This window comes from Prinia subflava, chromosome 6, assembly GCF_021018805.1.
Source record: "Prinia subflava isolate CZ2003 ecotype Zambia chromosome 6, Cam_Psub_1.2, whole genome shotgun sequence".
Classification (NCBI taxonomy): domain Eukaryota; kingdom Metazoa; phylum Chordata; class Aves; order Passeriformes; family Cisticolidae; genus Prinia; species Prinia subflava.
Window position 1 is genome coordinate 18,180,194 of NC_086252.1, and position 19,760 is coordinate 18,199,953.

Below are 19,760 nucleotides of genomic sequence, written 5' to 3' on the forward strand. Positions count from 1 at the left end.
CTTTTCTATCAGTACTATTAAAAATAAAATGCCAAATTGTGAGAAAGAATTACACTAGACAAGAAATACACAAGATTTTTTTCCATTCAGGTGACTTTATACTTTATCTATGTATCTAATTACTTCCATTCCAATTTTCTGATGCATTATGGAGGAAGATCCTTAGATGCTGTATTACTGATTCTGCAAGTCACAGTTGTGGCCTCTTCCTCTGAACAATTTCTCTAACCTTACCTAATGGATCTACAATTTTTTCCCCAACTATTTCTTGATTAGATTTTATCTGTTGTGATGACCTTGAAGGGCAAGAATTAAGCATAAACAAACAGGATAATGATGGGGCCCAAAGACAGTAACTTTTAGGAAGCTTGGAAAGACATCTATTTCTCATTTAAGAGAGGTGAAATGGAAGAATGATTAACTAGCTAAATGGCAAGTTTTCAGCTATGTACTGACGTGCTTTTTTCTATTGCCTCTTCTCTAGTGGGAGATTAGATGACTTTGTTTTATCTTCAGAAGAAAGAAATTTTGTTAATGAAAAATATTCTTACTTAAATGGACTGTGCTGCCAGTTGAATAAAAACCACACATATTTTTACAAGGAAGATTTAACTAATATACTCTTTATTTATTTCTTTACACAACTAAAACCAAAATAATGAAATTAATGGGAAAAAAAAAACCAAACCAGAACCCTTGGGCAATTATATTGAACTTTGTTCCCTATTGTAGTAACAGTTTAACACATAAGAGTTTTCTCTAACGTTATTAAGAACTGGTCAAATACTAGATGTCTCTAGTAAATTTGAAAATGTGCAAAATATACAAAAATGTATCACCTGGGGAGAGCTGTAACAAAGAAAGAAGAATTTCTGATCAAAAAGGAACATGACTTTTTTTGTCCCGATTGCTCAAAAAATTTCCTAAATACCATGACTAGGTTGAAAGCAATGTTCCAGAGGTCTGTCCTCACATATTGGTGCGTGTAGAGCTGTGACAGACTTTCTGTTGGCCCCATTCCTTGAAGATCAGTCATCTGTGTTGGTGAAGAGTCACAGCCTTTAGATTTGTGCGTTGGGTTGTTAGGCTGCTTATTCAGAGGTTCTTCCTCTTACCAGGCAGCGCGTTTCAGACCTCCAGTGAAGTGCACAAAGAGCCTGGAGCTGGCACGTTTCTGCTGTGGCTGCCCGTGAGTTTGCAAGGCCTGCCTTCATCCCATCAGCAGCTTCTACTGGATGTGAGCAGACCAGTGCAATCAAATGTCTCAAACACTGAGTGCTAACAGCTGGATCCAGGTACCACAGATTTCTCTTTGACCTTTCTTTAATGGAGTTGTTTCAAGCAGAGACCATTTTTTTCAGAATTGCTTCCCCATTCAAAACAGAAAAAATGCTCTCCTAAAATCCTATTTCACTAAATATTATCTGTCCTTCATTTCATACAGTTACACTTGGATACCATCACACTTCTGCAGCAGACTATACAAATGCCTTGGTATTTCAGCATGCCCTCAGGTACCATTTGTGCTCCTCTAAAAGGCTTGAAATCCTGGGCTACTGACAAGACACTTTACACAAAACATAGCCAAAAGCAAGTTCCTGTGTTGTCCAGCAAATCTGACACCCTGAAATAATCTGCTTGCAGCTGCTGAAAGGAGTCTTACATCTCCTCATCTACTCCCACCCATGGAGCTCCGTTGCTCCCTGTGTCTAGTTTGACTCAATTTAGCTTGCCATTTCAGAAGCATACCTTTGCAGTATTTTCTTGTAGTGATGTCCATGAGTTGTCAGGTTGGCTCAGCTTCTGGGTACACCACACCTATGGGTAAAGCCTGCTTCCCCCCGGCAAAATTTGTGTTCTTGTAGCCAGAAGAGAAGGGAGGTGCTTTCTGAAGGATGACACAATGCCAGCCTAGACTCTTGTCTAACCACTGCTGATTTTATAGCAGGCATACCAGGCAAGGGCTCATTTCTCTATTTGATGAACTCGAGTCATGCAACTATCTCAACTACTATGTGCTGACTCAAGAAACCTCACAGGTCAACTTCCTGTCACTCCTGCCTGTGGCCCTATATAAAGATGACCTCATATTCTTAAGCAAATGGACCCATATAGGATGTGGAAATTTAGAGTGCAGTATCCAGGACTGGTACTGCACTCTTGTTCCTATCACTGAGACAAATTACAAAAGCAGGCTGAAATTCAGAATGAAGTTGAATTCTACTAAGTTTGAGGGTCTGATTAAAAACCCTGTCATTAGCTTGGGTTTTGTAAATGTAAAATGAAAATGTTTAGCACTTAGAAAACATATGGCTTTCCAGATTCTACTGAAATTTTAAACAGATTATTAAAACAGAAGAAAGTATCTCAAATTCAAAAAGACACCCCTCCTGAATGGTCAGGTTTTCTGGTGTTCTAGTTATATTCTGAGGTATGAGATTTACAGATAATCCTGCTCGTTGTCCCTCCAGTAAAGGACACGTTTTAAGGCAGATTGTTGAATGGAATCCCTACTGAATCCTCACAGGCATTTCAGACCCAGCCTTTCAAACAGAAGTGACCCGGGCCTGAGTTTCCCTGGTGTTACATTACGTCATGGCAGAATACATTCTTGTCCACCTTGTCCAGCTGCATTCTAGGCTTCAGCATGGCAAAACCATACTCCACAGAGGAATGGGGTACCACAGCCGGGAAAACTGAACTGGACCACAGACCAACAAGCCTTCAATAATATAATCCTTTAAAGAAATGCAGGGCTACCCATAGCAGGGACCACTAAAGACAGAAATAACATGTCATAAGCTCAGAAGTTTCAAAGGACTAGAGAGACAGAAAAGCTATTTCCAAGTATAGCAGATACTGTGCTGGACAGAAGTTGTGTTAAGACAGTGCACTTCCTTCTGAATTTGTACTGAACTGAGAAGGAGCTCCAAGATTTAGACCATTCAGATATGAGATGTAAGTTACAGTGGACAAATACAGCATTGAGCTTATCACTGAAATAAAGGCTAGGTATTAACTTTTAGCATTTTTTCCAAGTTGCATCTTGTTTCATATGTCAAAACCTTAGCTCAAGTTTCATCAGAAGCTGGTAGACATTGTTTCCTCTCCCATATAATTTTGCTGCTTACCTCAAAGGCTGCATCTCAGTTCTAAAACTGCTGCACTTTGGTATCTGGTAAGGGTATTCTTATTATTTATACAGCAGTATTGCTTTCTTTGCATCTACACAGCTCGAATTACAACACACCATTTTCAGCAAACTGATTGAGAATTCATCCCAGGACCTGCAGTTAACCAGGAACTGCCTAGAAACAGGACACAAGGTCTGAAGGAGGCAAGGCTCTTCAAGAATAAACTGGTGATGGTTCATGTATTCAGATCACATACAGATATGGTACATCTGGTGGGCAAGCTCCAGAAAGGGAAAACAACAGCTCCTCTAGTTGGGCATGGAGCTCAGTCTCTGGGGATTCTGCCACAGTGCTCACTCCACAAGAAAACCAGCACCTATGCAAGAACTCAGATGTCCAGTTCTGATACAGTATCTCCCTCATGGATCCCGGGTTTTTCTAATTAGTGTCTTAATGCTAGTATGTTGATTAGCAAAAAAAAAACCCTACTAATAACGTATTTTCTAATTTTATTTTTTTTCCCTCATATGTTCTTAATCTCTGCTGGGAAGTGGTAAACAGATGCATGTGATTTCTATTACCAAGCAGTTTCTATTTAAGAATTCTGAGTCTCTTTACAACTCTTTTTCATATGAGCACATCTTTTTTTGCAACTTTCTTTTAATTTATCTTGATTTTTTTGTCTACTTTTAAAATAGTCTATTAATATTCTGGTTTAATTCTTTATCTGAATTTAATATATTATAACAGTGTTCCCCTAATTTTAGATACTTGACTAGAAAAAGATGGTCCTCTGCTAGTGTTAAACTTGACTACATCTGAGTTTTATCGCACTGAAAAACTCTTTTATATATAAGCTCAATCCCATTATTGGTATTCCAAATCTTTCTGACTTAAAGCACTGCAGCTCTACGCCATGCAATCAGATCCATGTAGGTAAATCACTCTTTTGACAACATCCCCCTTAAGTTAGACAGCTCTCAGCATGGACCCACCCAGCTGTAGAAGAGAGAACAACTTTCGTATTTAGATTAAGTTGTAGACATGATCTTTCTGAAGAAAAATGCCGTTGACAGTATTAGGCAATACCCTACTAAATAGCAAGGGCCCGTTTTTCAACATAATTTTCTCTGTCACAGCATCTTAACAGGGATTATTTGTCTTATACATCAGTCTTTAACTGAATAGCTCGGTTACTGAAAGTCTAAAATAATCAGTAATAGTTCTGGTTCCAGGATGACAGACTCTCATATGTTTCACTAGCAACTTCTGATATTGCCAAACAAACTTCAAGTTCTGTACTAGTTGTAGAAGTCTTTTTTTTTAAATATTGCAATAGTAAGGTAATTTTGCATTTTCATTTTTTTCCTGAAATGTCCTTATGTATGTATATTGATGCATTTTTAAAGGTTGTGTATATTAGCTTTCACTGGCTAAACATGATTTCTGACACTGTTTAAAAAACCCCTGACTTCTGTTCCTAGTTACAACATTTGCTTATTAAAATAAAAAATACAAATTGCAAAAGAACCTTCTTTATGGCTGTGTTATCTACCTTGCCAACAACCGATTCTAAAGTAGAATTACAAGAGACTATGTAAACAAATACAGACATTTAACAAACAGAAGGGTTTGGTTGGTTGTTTTTGGGTTGTTTTTTTTTTTTAACTACCTTGGAAAAATGAATTGTGACAAAAAGATTGGAGAATAATTTACAACTTAAGTCACCCGGAGGTATCCTCAACATACCAGCAAAAGTGTATCGGTTAGAAGTAAGACTAAACGTCACACAGTAAGAACAATCTTCCACTGACAGTGAAATACTGCAATCTTCATCCATCAACTTCCTGATATTAAATTCACATTTTCTGAGTGTGTTTTTTCCTGTTCTGTAATAGTTTCTAAGTTAAGCTTGGGCAGTTACTGCAAGGTCATAGTGCTGGGACTGATTAAAAAGCACTGTTTATTCTCTGCTCGGAGAGGCTAATGAAAATCCTGACCATACTTCTGCGTTTCCTAGTTACTAATTTTGCCACGAGTTTATCTCAGGAGCCTGGGACTCCACACACTCAGCCATACACATGAGACTGTGCTCAGTGTTATCTCCTAGGTAATTACATTAAAGATTGCACCAGGAAAGTAGGGTTGAGGTTTTTTGGCCTCATTCAGACTCCTTGGAACACCACAGTAAGAGTAACCATGAAAAAGTCATTCTTCCGGAGAGTTTGCAAGCTAAGGGTCAAAATCAGTGCCTCACCCTACACACTGTCCTGTGATCCTGCTCACGCACTCAGATGTGCCAGAAGGCCAAGCCCAAATTGCTCCCCTTTACAGGAACCCTTCACAAGCTAAGTGGTGTTACAGAGAAACAGGCCCCACTAATAATCATTCCCGTATCATCATGTACTTATGTAACGTTTTAAACATATTTCCTGCCTTAGTTTAACAATCCGAGAGCTCCCAGTTTCCTTTGTGTTGCGTAACATGAGACACAGACCAGCAAACTGACGTTGAGGGGAATCTTATTAATTCTCCTTAACATGATGAAAATAAAGCGCGCTGGCGCAAACGCTCGATCCGTGCCAAGGCTCGGGTGCCCAGCTCAGGGCAGGTACTCCCGCTGGGAGGTCGTGTCGCGTTAAAAATCACACTCGCGGCCCTATCCTGAACGGGTTTTGTTCTGCCTTGGAGCCAGCGGAGGTTTTAGGTTCCGCCGCCCGGGTCTGGCAGCTGCGAGCCCGCCACAGCGCTTATGCAACGACGGCGCGGCGGGGTGGCCCCGCTGAGGCGGGCGCTGCTCCCGGGCGGCGGCCGGCGCTGAGCGGGTGCCCGGTCCCGCAGGGGGCGGCCAGCGAGAGCCTCCGGGCAGCGCCCGCCCGGGCGCACCGGCTCCCCTGGGGACCGCGCGCCGACATCTTAGCGCCGGAGGGACAAAGCGCGGCGGCGCTGTCTGCCAGGAGCCGTCCGCCCCGGAGCCGCGGCTGTCACCAGCCGTGAGTGACAGCCCCGGCGGGGAGACTTCGAAAGAACTCAGCCCTGGCCCGGCGCCCCCCGGGCACTACAGCAACGGGGGCGCGGGGGGTGGGGGCTGGAGGGACAGCGCCACCGCCGCGCAGCTGTGCCTATGCGCTGGCCCCTGCGGGCGGGCGGGCCCCGCGGTGTCAGCGGAGCGCGGCGGCGGGCCCCGGGCCGGCGCGGGCCGCGGGCTCCCGGCGGGTCCCGCTCATTGTTCCCCGCACTAGCCCTGGCAAACAGGAAGCCGCCCCGGCATGGGGCGCCCCCCCCGGCCCCCGGCGGTGACTGGCAGCCCGGGCGGCCCGTGCGAGCGGCGGCGGCGGCGCGGCGCAGCCAATGAGAGCGCGCGCGCGCGAGCGTGGGCGGGAGTTCCGGGCTGGCAGGCGGGCGGGCGGGCGGCGGTGTCGGCCGGGCCCCCTCTCCCGCGGCAAGCCCCACCTTTCGGCTTTCCCGCACCGTCAATCAAAATAGGAAAAAAAACCCGGAGTAGGCTCGGGCCGCCGCCGCCGCTTCAGCCCGCCGTGAGCACAATAAGCATGTCCCCGGCGGCAGCCGCCTAGCCCTAGCCAGCAGGGCCTGTGTGCGAGCCAGCCAGCCTGCCTGCCTGCCTCCCGCCCAGCCAGCCAGCCAGCCGGCCGCTCGCACTCACACCATGACCGGTACGTACGCACCGACCGAGCCGCCCCGGGGGCTCCCCGCTCCTGCTCCGGCCCTGCGCGTCCCCGCTCCGGCCCCGGAGCGTCCGTGTGCGAGCGAGGCGAGAGCGGCACTGAGAGCAGCAGCAGGAGGAGCAGGGGGAGGAGGGAGAAGAGGGGCAGGGGCAGCAGCACGGGGAGGAGGAGGAGGAGGAGGAGGAGGGCTCCGTGCGGGAGGGCGGGGGGAGCGCTGGGGTTAGGGGGGGGGAGAGGGAGGGAGGAAGGGAGGGAGGGAGAGGGAGGGGGGTGATCGCTCCCGTCAGTGACTCTCCCCTCCCCCTCCCCGCTGTGCCCGCAGCTCCCGAGAAGCCCGTGAAACAAGAGGAAATGGCTGCCTTAGACGTGGACAGCAGCAGCCACAGCGAATATCTCCAGCACGGCAACGGCGCCGCCTCGGCCTCCGCCGGGGCGGCCGCCCCCCAGGTGAGCGCAGGCCCGGCTGGGCCCCTTCCCCCCCTCCCCCGGGTGACACGTTGTGAGCGGGTGCGGAGCCGGTGCCGCCGCCGCCGCTTCCTGTGTGCGCGTCTGCGAGGAGCCCGGTCGCTGTCCCGCACTAACCGCCACCCCCCTTCTCTCCCTGAACCCGCCCATTGTGGGTAGGACGCGCAGCCGTCACCGCTCGCTCTGCTGGCGGCCACCTGCAGCAAGATCGGCCCGCCGTCGCCGGAGGAGGATGAGGCCGCCGCCGCCGCCGCTGCCTCTCACTCTGCCGGAGCGGTGAGTGCCCGCCCCGCCGCTCTCGCACGGCCTGCCGGGGGGAGAGACAGCACAGCCAGCCCGCCCGCCCGGGGGGAGGGACGGGACACACGGCACTGCCCGCCCGGGGGGAGGGACGATAGCAAGGCCGACCTGCCAGGAGAGGGGTCCCCGGGCTCCCCTGCCTCTCCAGGAGGAGCCGGGCTCCCGGGAGGAGGAGGGAGCCAGGCTCCCCCCTCCCCCGCCATTGGGAGCAGCGCCTTCATTTACTTTCAAAAACGGGGGGAGGCGGGAAGCCTCCCTCCCCCGACCTTGGCACCGGAACGGCTCGCTCGGAACCCGGAGAGGCTGGGAGGCATCTCACCTCCACCTGAGCGCGGCCCCGGCATCCTCGCCAGGCTGCCAGCCTGGAACCGCGCAGCCAGGCAGGAGCACAAAATGAAGGCTGGCTGTAGGGAAGGATGTAGTGAAGTAAAATGGCTGTTTAGAAGCGAACGCGGTGGTGGAAGGCTGCTTCCTGTAGCGCGCTGTTTTTCTAGGCTGAGTTATCGTGCGGTTCCTCTTGGCGTTTTCTGTCCTTATCTCTCATGCGCCGTCGCCTCTGAAAGGAGCCGTGATGACCTCGGGACCTGGTGTGATGAGATGGATCTTGTAGACTAGAAACGTATTCGTGTTGAAGCTAGCTTAACAATCCCCATAACAAAAGCCTAATGAAAACTCATGTTCCTTAATTGGTCTAGCTATCTCTATGTTGACATATCCTCATAAAATTCAGAGAGGCTATGCATTTCTAAATAACCAATACGTAAAAATATTGATATATTAAAAGAGAGTTCCAAAATACCTTCTAAAATGACAAGATGTAATTTTTTGGCCTTAGCCCTTGGAAAAATTGCATATATTACCTCCATTTTTTTTTTATAAAGACATCTTTAAAATTAGCAAAAAAACCTACGCCTTTTTCTTCTTTTAAACCAAGTCTGTTTTAAACTTGCTGTACAACAGCCTTGTGTAGTGTTAGGATTTTTGTGAATAGGAAAAAAGAACTGCAAAGCATTGTACTGATGGATGAAGTGGTTTTGGCAAGCTTTTAACAAATGTCAAAGTGTTAGTGGTAGAAGTTTCTAAATACTTGCTAAACTTTAAAATACTTTTCATCTGTGCATTACAGCTTACTTTACATAAAGGGAAGCTGAAGCAAAATAGCTGTCTGAGGTCATACAGCAGGTTGTAGACTAATGACAGAGCTCGAAAATCTATTAAGATTCCAACCCCTTTCAAGCATCCTTTCTGCCAAACCTATTTATTTGCTCAAGCAGTATGTTTTTAAAAATCTTTCTAAATGTTGTAAAGTGTCTGATACATCTAAGATTTCTTTCATAATACTGGATGCATACAGTGCTAAAGAGCATAAACATACTGAAAAATAAATGACGTTTAAATGATTGCTTGCTTTTCCATATCCACCTCAAAGGTTGTTCTTGTACAGCTGTAATTGTGCATCTTCGGGGTGGATTGATTGATTAGGATGAGCAGTAGGTCTGACAGGATAGTAGAATGCTGGTGCAGGACAAATGGTTCCTGGCAGTTCAAAATGGGCAAAGCAGTTTTGATGTGGTACTTCTTTACTCCTATTAATAAGTTGTTGTGTTAATGTCTAAGAGGCTTTTCAGGAGAAGGCAAATGCATTTCAGGAGAAACCAAGATCTTAGTTAAAAACTAAGTGAATATAAGCTTATTCACTTCTTTCCATACATACAGATAGGCCCTTCCTACATATCTTCTGTGAGTTAGGTTACAGCATTCTGGTAATTTTTACACTCCTACAACATAGCTCTTGAATGATGCAGAATATTTTGAGTGGAAACTAAATATAAATTGAAGGAGATACGTAACAGTAGCTGAACTAGACACTGGAGTTAATTAAGATGACCTTAATAAAGAGAGGGGAGGGACTAAAGGCCCTGAAATACATTCCTTGTGACAAACAGAACAAAAGAGATTTAGTGCAATAAAGATTCTTTTTTTCGGGTCCCTTGTGTTTATCGTATTGGAGGGTGGAAGAAGGAGGAAGAAGCTAAAAAGGCTTAATTTGTAGGTACTTCATAAGTCATATGGAAAATTAAATCTCTATGCACAGACAAACATAATTCCTGCAGTTTGTGATGCTCATCCCTTTCCCAGGAGTATAGCTCAGTCAGTTTAAGACCTGTGCATGGGTGATGATACCTAATATAGCACTGGGAGGGCAGCTCTTTCCTGCTACATTCTATACCTGGACTGCAGTTCTGACTGTAGAACATCTGTAGAACTCTCAATCCACACAAATGGATAGCAGAAGTCAAACTAGGTATTTCCTCTTAGAAGTGCGTGAAGAGCCTGCACCTAAAGGGAGAGCGATGCTGTTTCGGGGTTGTTGTGTTACTGTTTCACTGACATTTGCTTGGTAGAAGCTGGCAGGGCTGGAGCCAGCATGCTGGGCTAGCATACTGCTTTCCTGGCTGAAATGGTATGCTGCAGCTGCTCCCCAAGAGACCAGCAGTATGATTTAAAAGCAACAGCAAAACTCCCATAGGAATGCAGGGAATACTGTGTGTCTGGGATTTGGGGAAGAGCTGAAGCAATTGTCATTGCGTTTGTAATGATCTAGTTAGCCCTGCTTTGAGCTCGGGGGTTGGACCAGGTGACCTTCAGAGGTCCTTTCCAGCTGAAATTATCCGGTGATTCTGTATTGGTATCTGAGTCCTGGCCTGCTGTTTGAATGGACGTTGCTGATACACTGCTGAAAGGATTAGTGAGGAAGTAAAAAGACTATGTAATAAAAGGCAAATGAAGAAAACAGTTGACAGAACTAAACCCAACCCTCTTCTCCTTTCCATCCTGTCAATGACCTGGCAGGCTGTCTTTAGACAACAAGGTTTTCAGCTTGGCCGATGGTTCTGGTTGGAACTGAATTTCCTTTTGGATGAGCGGCACTAGCAGGCATTATTGCTGATCTTGTCTTTGTGCATTGATAAAGACTGCAGTCTATCAGTTTTGACACCGTGATTTACTCTGCCTAATGGTCAGCCAACACCAATATGTTTCCTGATGGTGTTTGATATTAATGTAGATGGCCTTGAGTTTGTGGCTTGCTTACCTGAGAGTCTTTTCCCTGGTTGCCATACTGCTGCATCATTGTTGGTTCACTCACCATGGGAACTTTGCCTTGAGTATTGCTGGTTTGTGTGAGAGCCTTGCTGGGATGGTATGTGCTACTGCCTGACCTAGAACAACAGCTCACGTTTTGGCCTCTCAGGATGTCATTCTCTTTCTTGGGAGTTTAAAATCTGAGAAGTTTCAGTTTGGGTCTTGCTTTTTCACTATTTACCTGTGACTAATAATTCTATTTCAAACTTTCATGTTTAGGATTCTTTTTCATTTAGTTATAAATACTTTAGTTTCATTCCAGTTAAAACATGTGCGAAGATTTTAGCACTAGATGAAAATGAAACGCAAAGAAGAAGTTGGTAAAGCTGTGCATAAGGGAGGAAACAAAAGAGCAGACAGATTTAGGTCAAAGAGAGCCTTGATGATGGTCAGCTGTATGGTTGTAGCATGATCAGATGATTGTTTAAGAAGCTACAAAGCTGAGATGATAACCAGTTGTTTATGTTCTCTTACTTCTTTGTAATGCAAAGCTAAAGGCTGTGGGGGAACTCTCCTGTTCCCAAGGGCCATCCTTATGGTAGTGCAGGGTGGGACTGGATAGGTGAGGATCCGGTGCGAGACTGGTGGGAGGTTTCATGGGAGGTCTGGAAGGTGGATGAATTGGGAAGAGTGGCAGGCTGCCTGAGGAAACTGTTGGCTCTGACAGCTGCCAAAGAATGGGAGCTGTCAGGGGTGACTGCCCTAGCTGAGGTGTGTGGATGCATCTTGTGTGAAGTGAGCTGCATCGCTAGTCTTAAAAAAAAAAGGTTGGGAGGAATGATTTATATGATTTATTTGTGATGTTGCTTACCAACAAGATGTGGAATATGTTTGGACATGTTAATAATTAGCATATGTGGGGAAGATGAGTATCATTTCTCTGCTGTAGACAAAGGATTTATGTGTATCTTTTACAAGTAAAGGTTGGAGTATTTGAAGACTGCTTTAGCATGTCTTGAGGTTTATGATTGAGTATCAGTGCCTCACAGAACTTAATGAAAGTCTGGAATTCTAGTTGGCTTATGCCTCAGAAGATTAACCACCTGAGATGCACCTAGTTTAAACTCAGTTTTGGGGGAAATAGTAGCAGTGCTGACAGGAAGGAGAAAGAGGAAGGCGTTTTAAATTTCATGTTTTCCACTAGGCAAAAATATGCATGAATGCCATGTGTCAGAGTTAACCATACTACTTGGTTTTCTGGCCTATATGATCATTTTGAGGAAGTTCAGAATTATTCTGACATGCATTTTGGCCTTTGTGGGTGATAAGATAGGTTCCTGATGCTAGGTTTCTGCATGTGAACAGGTGCACCAGAATGTGTTCAGCAACTACGAAAAGTCTACCTGGAATTGTCTTGCTTCTCTCTGTTCTTTACTTTTGCAAAACAAAGAAGTTGGACTAGAATATGATGGCTAACAGTATATTTGTCCTGCTGCTGTCCAGAAGCTCGCCTTTTAAAATGTTCTTTGGTGTTTGTATTCCAATTATGTTTTTCTAATGCTGTATCAGAACCAAGTGTTGAAGGTCTTTTAGAAGAAGATGCTTCAGGGATGTTCTTAAAAATTTTTGGTTTATTTCTGCTAATAGTTTTGGAGAAAGTAAATGGTTTTAAGCATTTCCATATTTAAAAACAGCATAGACAAAGAAGTTATCTAATATTAAACATTAGTAAGAAGTCTAAGATTTCACAGAAAGTTGAGGCTGCTAAGGATGTCTGGAGAACGTCTGATCTGCCCCTCCTTGCTCAAAGTAGAGTCAGTGAGAGGAAGTTGTTCAGAGCTGTGTCCAGTGGGTTTGAATACCTCCAAGGACAGAGACTCCAGTGTCTCTCTGGGCAGTAAGTTCCAGTGTTTGATAACCCATATGATATAAAAAAGGGCTTTTTCTTATGTTATGGATAGAGTCAAAAGCCTGACTAATGCAGTGATGAACAATATGCCTTAGCTAACCCCATCGACCAAGCTAGTCTTCTCCTCATACATGGGGCATTGTGAGGTTAGTTATTTCAGCATTATTTCCCCTTCCTAAATGTAGGCTGACTACTTCTGAACACTACTTTCTTCCCTCTCAAGGTTATTTGAAGGTTAATTTTTCAAGGTTATTTTCAAGGTTATTTCCTCCATTGCCTTCTCAAAGATCAGGTTGTGAGTGACTGATCCCAGGTCCTCTTTCTTGTTCTCCTGATGATTTGATAGACTGTTCAGCACCTGAGCTGAAAGCAGGAAGAAAACAAACCATTTCACAGAATGCTAGATTGGCATGTAATTATACTGAGATTCATATACATATATAGATTTAATAATTAATAAACAAAGAAGTTACCTGTGATCTAGTTAAAAATGCCTCCTTGTCGCCATGTCTCATTTCTTAGTACTTCAACTTCCTTGTTTTGATTAAGGTCAGGGATATTGTATTGTCTTAATTTGGACAAGTTCTGAACTTCTGCTGATTGATAACAAACTCTTGAAGTTTTGGCTCCAGTTGTCCATGTTAAGCAAAAAGATATAGATATTCCTTAACTGAGACACAGTTAGATATATTTTACCAGATTGGAGTTTCTTTTAAAATAAGATTTTAAGTAGCCCCAGATAATACTTTTTTTTTCCTGAAATGCTCATTGTTTTTCCAAACATTTGATTTGGGCAGAAGTATTTCTCTAAATCGAGTGGCTTCATTTGCAGAGGGTTCAAACATGCAACAGAATTAATCTGCCTTAACAAACAGCTTTGTGTCAGCTGAACCACAGTGACTGATTTTGAACATGTTTTTAACCTATGGCAAATACAAGATAGAATGTATTAGCTCATACTTTAATGAAAGAGTTGAAGCAAGTGCATTTTATCTTGTATTTGTAATGACCTAAGAATGCACAGGTAGTTTACTGTAGCTTGGTAAACACATGGTGTTATTAAACCCATGCATTAGAACCCTAACTCTTTCATAAAACAACAATTTGGATGAGGCAGTGTCCAATCTTCTTCATTAGGTGTGTGATTTTTAAATGTTTGAGACCTCATGACTCATTATCTGTCCACCTCTGGTTGTTTGGCTCATGCTTTTGCTCCAGGACTAAATGGAACAAAAGTGACTTTCTGAAAAGTGCAGTAAAAAGCAGTCCACCAGCACAGATAAATGTTGTTTTGTAGACTTTAGTAATAAAATACTGATGGTTAATGACATGTGCCCATTTGATGTGTTGAGATGCAGGTATCCACAATAGATACCAGTTCTTACAGGGGTGTTTCTCCTCTTTCCTCCTCTCTATTTTACTTTGGTGAAGCATATTTTATTTTTTTATAAAGTCCTATCATTCAGTATGCTTTAGATCACTTCTGAAGGCATTTTATCTTCTTTCTCTTATCTCCTTCCACATTTGACTCAATGTTGCTGTAATTTTTATCTACATATATTGAACAAGACAATTACTAGATTTTTATTTACCGTGGATTGTGATTGTTCAGGGATGAGACTTTTCTCTGAGACATCTCTTTATTTTACCTACTGGAAATTATACAAGGACTGTTAAAGAATCAAAAGACAGGCTGAACAGTGGTTGTTGCTTTCACTCTTTGTTGGCACTTGACCTTTCTTCAGGTGGACATATCATTTGATTTTAATTCATCCTATGCCTTGCATCAGCTACTCTCTTTGCTCTGTTCCTGCCTCTTTTTCTTGTTTCCTGATGCTGCTTCCAGTGAATTCCCTGTTGCTTCCTGTTCTCTCCTCCTTGGCTGAGTAGTACTGAACTTTCCTCAGATCTTTGTCCCTTCCTCTTAAAACAGAGCCTTTGGATTGAAGCAGTCCAGCCTTCTCTTAAAGGAACAGCTGCCAAATAACTGCTGCCTGAGTATCAGCTGATAAGGAAACTGTTGCTTTATCCCTACCCCCTAAATAATTTTCATGGATGGCTGAGACAGCAAACAAACCAGTGTATCTTGAATGTAAAGCTCAGTAAGTGACTGGGCTGCAGATGTTGCTGCTCATGTATCAGTGGCAGAACTTGGGAGTTATTACAAAAGTGCTTAATTGCCTGAGAACATAAAGAAATGTTATTACTCTTGAGTTAGTAGGAAAAGAAGTCCAAGAAATGTCTTGTCTCAACAGACTTTGTGGAAGAGCATAACAGTCGATCTTGTTATGACAGGCTGATGATGACCATTTGAGATTAGAGAGCATCCCCAAATACTCTTTTCCTTACGGGGTTTTTTTCATGCTTTAATGCTACTAATTTTGATAGCTGCCAGATAGTTTCTTGAAAGCCTCACCCTCTTTTTGCTTCTCCCTTCACATGATTCAGCTGGTGGTGTCTGATATAGGCAGCTGTAAGAGCAACATGAATAACAGGCATTTTATGTTATGTGTAGCATAGCTTCATATCCTCATGCATGGCTGCCCTGGAGTTCTCCATGGACTGACAAGTGCATCTACTAAAAGAGTAGCTCTGTTGTGCTAAAATCATTACAGAGCAGGATTTCAGGGAAGATTTCACCAGATCATGAAAACGTGAGATGTGTGCCCAACATGAAAATGCCAATATGGAAATCAACATATGCTTTGGGAGAAGAATAAAGTAATTTCCATATCATGAAGGAGACAGGTTCCCTTTGAAGTATTTCTGTGGAGGATATTACATATGAATAGTCACAGACATGTTACTGTGTATCAGAACAGTCCAGTTTAACCTAAGCTTTCAACATTTGTTTGTACATCGTTTTCAATCAGTGATAAATTATATCAGACTTGTAATGGCTTATATTACCTTTTCTTTCTCTTTTATTGTAACAGCTATCAACACGTTATATTATACATTTATTTTATACTGATACACTTTAAACATATAACAATCATATTTTTGCTTTTAGTATTTTCTGACTGATGTTTACCTATGACTTCAGTGGGTCTTTTGATATTTTATGAAAGCTTCAGTTAATAGATATTTATATGCTTGTGAATTGAGTAGTTATGACCTTTCTTAGCAGCGTTTCAGCAACTGATATCTATGTGTAAACAATATTAAACACAAGTGTATAAAGCTAATGTGGTAGCAGAGGAAAACAGATCTTGTTGCTTTCTTCTAGGTAAGATATGTGATATGGAATATTACATGTTTTTTCTTCTAGCATCATAAGTTATGAGTCTGAAAGACTAAAAAATTCAAATATGTTTTTAAGTGAAAGGTTGATCAGTATAAGAGGAAAAGAAAATAATAGAGAATTATTGTTCTTTTCTTTTCCTTGAAGCATTAATGCCATAAAATTACGTTTGTTCTGGTGATGCTGAATTTGTTTACTAATATAGTATCTGAAAAATTATGAATCACACTTAAGAACCACAGGATATTTTGAGCTGGAAAGGATCCCCCAGGGTCACTGAGTCCAACTCTTAATAAGAGTCAATGGTCTGTGTATTTGAGGGCTGAGGAAGGCTAGCACTCTGGTGTTTTTTGCACAATAATTATTTTTAGAGTTCTTGAGACGAATTTAGGACCATGATATGTGTTTCTTTATTGAAAATGAAGCTTGGTAAGCACAGTAAAACTTCTTCTAATAATTACTCAGACTTAAATACAGTATTTTGCCTTTACATGTAAACATTGTAGTGTTATGGGGTGGAATAGGCTAAGAATGTGAAACTAGCAAAGTCCCATCTAACATTGTGGACTAAATTCATTCAGGTGCACACTGCAGGATTCTTTCAGACTGGCTAGGTCTCAGTGCTATGTTAGGAAAGAATTAGATGTATGTTGTATTTTGCATGTGCTGGTTTTGTTCTAAAGGAAGTCAGAATGCAGCATCAGAAAAAAGTTCCGATATGCTCTGGTAACTTCCCTACCAGGAGCGATCACAGGATGAGTGCAGAAGGAAAAACCAGAGCTTTTTCTATGTCCTCTGGACTCTGCCAGAGAGACTAGATTTGTTTCACAGAGCTGAACTGGTTGTAAGTCAAGTTAGTTACATGTTGCTAATATTAAGTTATTCCAGTGGTTTACTGTAGTATGGTAAAACAGATAAGGAGGAACTTTACTTTGTATTTTTTAGATTGGTGGTTACTTACAATACCAAGCTGATTGACTATGCAAATCTGTGCTAAGCATTGCAGGTTGTTAAATCTAATTCTTAATACTCTATTCTGAAAAAGCTTGCTTTGGTAAAGAAAGGTAAGTGCAATTTACCTTTTCTTTACTGAATAAAAACCAAATGCATAATAGACTCTTTAAGCATCTGGGGTCTACTCTGAAACACTGGCCTTTTCTATTGTCCCAGCTTAATGAAGATAGATTTTTTCCCCCCTCCTAACTGATGCATATGACTAATCCAAACATGATTTGAGTGTAAAAGTTCTTAGTCTAGAAATCTTCTTCCTTAGTGAAACTAACTCCTACAAGCTTATAAATACTAGAGCTTTGTGTTATGTGTAACAAACTGAGGTTGTCCTATCTTTCCAACTGTGTGACTACATCACTTCCTAATGTTCTCTGTACTGCTGGGAGTCAAAACATGCACAGATATAAAACAGAGTTGAAAGGCAGTGGAGCTCCAGGAGATCTAGGCAACATTGGTTTCACGGCAATTCCTCCACTTCTTGGCAAGAGGTGCCCAGCTGGGCAAAGAGTGGTTCTGAGTCCCAGGGTGAACTGGTGATGAGAGCTCGCGCATCGCCTGCCAGCTCCCTCCTTCCCACAGCCAGGGCTTGGATTACCCAGCAGCCCTGCCACCAGAATAACCCTGCTGCTGGTCACCTGACATAGCCATGACACAGGAGCTGCATTGGACATGTTCGTGAGCAACGTGCAGCTCATGATGCACAGGCTGGCTACCTGGCTTAGGCATTAGATCACTTATAAAACCTGTACTTCATAGTTTTGATACAGTTGCTGATGGCAATATGAGCTGTACTGCATGTTTTCCTGTAGTGTATCAATATCTAGTGTTGAATTGCATGACTGGTCTAACACATAGTATGTATGACATTTGTTTAATTTTTTTGTTTTCTTTTTTCTTTTTATTCAGACAGGGGATTTGGCTTCTGTGCAATTAGCTGGAGGTCCAAACAGATGGGAGGTCTTGTCTGCAGCTCCTACCACTATAAAGGACGAAGCTGGTAATATAGTACAGATTCCAGGTGCTGCCACAGTAACTTCAAGTGGGCAGTATGTCCTTCCTATTCAGAGTTTGCAAAATCAACAAATCTTTTCTGTTGCACCAGGATCAGATTCGTCGAATGGTACAGTGTCTAACGTACAATACCAAGTAATACCCCAGATCCAGACTGCGGATGGTCAGCAAGTTCAACTTGGCTTTGCAGCCTCTTCTGATAATAGCAGTATAAATCAAGAAACTGGTCAAATTCAGATCATTCCTGGCTCAAATCAAACCATCATTGCCTCTGGAACATCTTCAGCTAATATTCAGAATATCTTATCTGGTCAGTCTGGTCAAGTCCAGGTTCAGGGAGTCGCAATTGGTGGTTCATCTTACCCTGGCCAAGCACAAGTGGTTGCTAACGTCCCTCTTGGACTGCCAGGAAATATTACTTTTGTACCCATTAATAGTGTTGATCTTGATTCTCTGGGACTTGGCAGTGGTTCTCAAACCATGACAGCAGGCATTAATGCAGATGGGCACTTGATAAATACTGGACAGGCCATGGATAGTTCAGATACTTCTGAAAGGACTGGTGAGCAAGTTTCTCCTGAAATTACAGAAACTGCCACTGATAATGACTTATTTGTGCCAACATCATCTTCATCACAATTGCCCGTTACCATAGACAGTTCAAGTATATTGGAACAAAATGCAAATGACTTGACCACAACCAGTGGTCAAGTTCATGGTTCTGATCTTCAGGGAAATTACATCCAGACGTCAGTCTCTGATGACACGCAGGCTCAGAATATTCAGGTCTCCACAGCACAGCCAATTGTACAACACATACAGCTACAAGAGTCGCAGCAGCCAACCAGTCAAGCCCAGATTGTACAAGGTATTGCGCAACAGACAATCCATGGTGTTCAAGCAAGTCAAAGTATATCTCAACAGGCTCTTCAAAATCTTCAACTGCAGCTGAATCCTGGAACTTTCTTAATTCAGGCACAAACAGTGACCCCTTCCGGGCAGATAACCTGGCAGACATTTCAAGTGCAAGGAGTTCAGAACTTGCAGAACTTGCAAATTCAGAATGCACCCGGTCAACAAATAACTCTGACCCCTGTGCAGACTCTCACTCTTGGTCAAGTTGCAGCAGGTGGCGCGTTGACGTCAACTCCAGTTAGTCTGAGCACTGCTCAATTGCCAAATCTACAGACAGTTACAGTAAACTCTATAGATTCTGCTGGTATTCAGCTGCATCAAGGAGAAAATGCTGGCAGTCCTGCAGGTATTTATTTTACTCTTTTTGCAAAAGATTGTTTTTTATTACTGCATGTTATTGGTTTAAATGATGATAATCAGAAAATCACTGTCTTGCTATTGAAGCCAATGGAACACAGTGGGTTAAACATGCTGATGATAGATTTTATCTGAAACTGCTGTTCCATTAGAAACTGTAATTGTAGAATATAGTCTTACCTCACTCCTTTTAGTATGAGCTCATGTAACTCTCAAGTAGTCATATTAGTTAACAGCACTTCAGTGTTTGTGCTTAAAGGTCTTACCCTGGAGAAGATCTGTATACTAAATTGAAAAGGGGGAAATCTGGCTATCAGCTGCCACTTATTCTAAGCCTCAATATCATTAACATACTCATTCTTCCTAGTCCTGAATAGATGAGGTTTCTGTGGAAAATCCAAATATTTCTGTTTATGCAACTTTTTTCCCCTTAAAATTTTCAGACCTCCTGAGGTGCTGTTATTCATCTGCTTTTTGTTAAATTAATTTCCTACTGATTTACTATCAGTGTTACTATGATGTAGGAAACTCGTGTAAGCAGCAGTGAAACAAGCATGCAAGTATCAAAATGGAGGCTATGCTTGAGAATATATGTGAATTTTCGGTACTGCTTACTTGCATTATGTTTTAAAGTGCAATCATTA

General features: G+C 43.0%; 1 protein-coding gene across 2 annotated transcripts in view; it reads left to right on the forward strand.

Moving 5' to 3' along the window:
* Nucleotides 1–601: 601 nt before the first annotated feature.
* SP3 (Sp3 transcription factor) overlaps nt 602–19,760 on the forward strand; it is a 40,534-nt gene continuing 21,375 nt past the window's right edge. The window contains exons 1-5 of one of the 2 annotated variants that reach the window (XM_063400498.1): nt 602–6,808; nt 7,143–7,267; nt 7,445–7,561; nt 17,740–17,830; nt 17,936–19,105. In XM_063400498.1, the coding sequence (XP_063256568.1) occupies nt 6,802–6,808; nt 7,143–7,267; nt 7,445–7,561; nt 17,740–17,830; nt 17,936–19,105 (1,510 nt within the window). In that variant the 5' untranslated portion in view covers nt 602–6,801. Of the gene's footprint in view, nt 6,809–7,142; nt 7,268–7,444; nt 7,562–17,739; nt 19,106–19,760 lie in introns of both variants that reach the window. The other variant, XM_063400497.1, reaches the window with a different exon arrangement.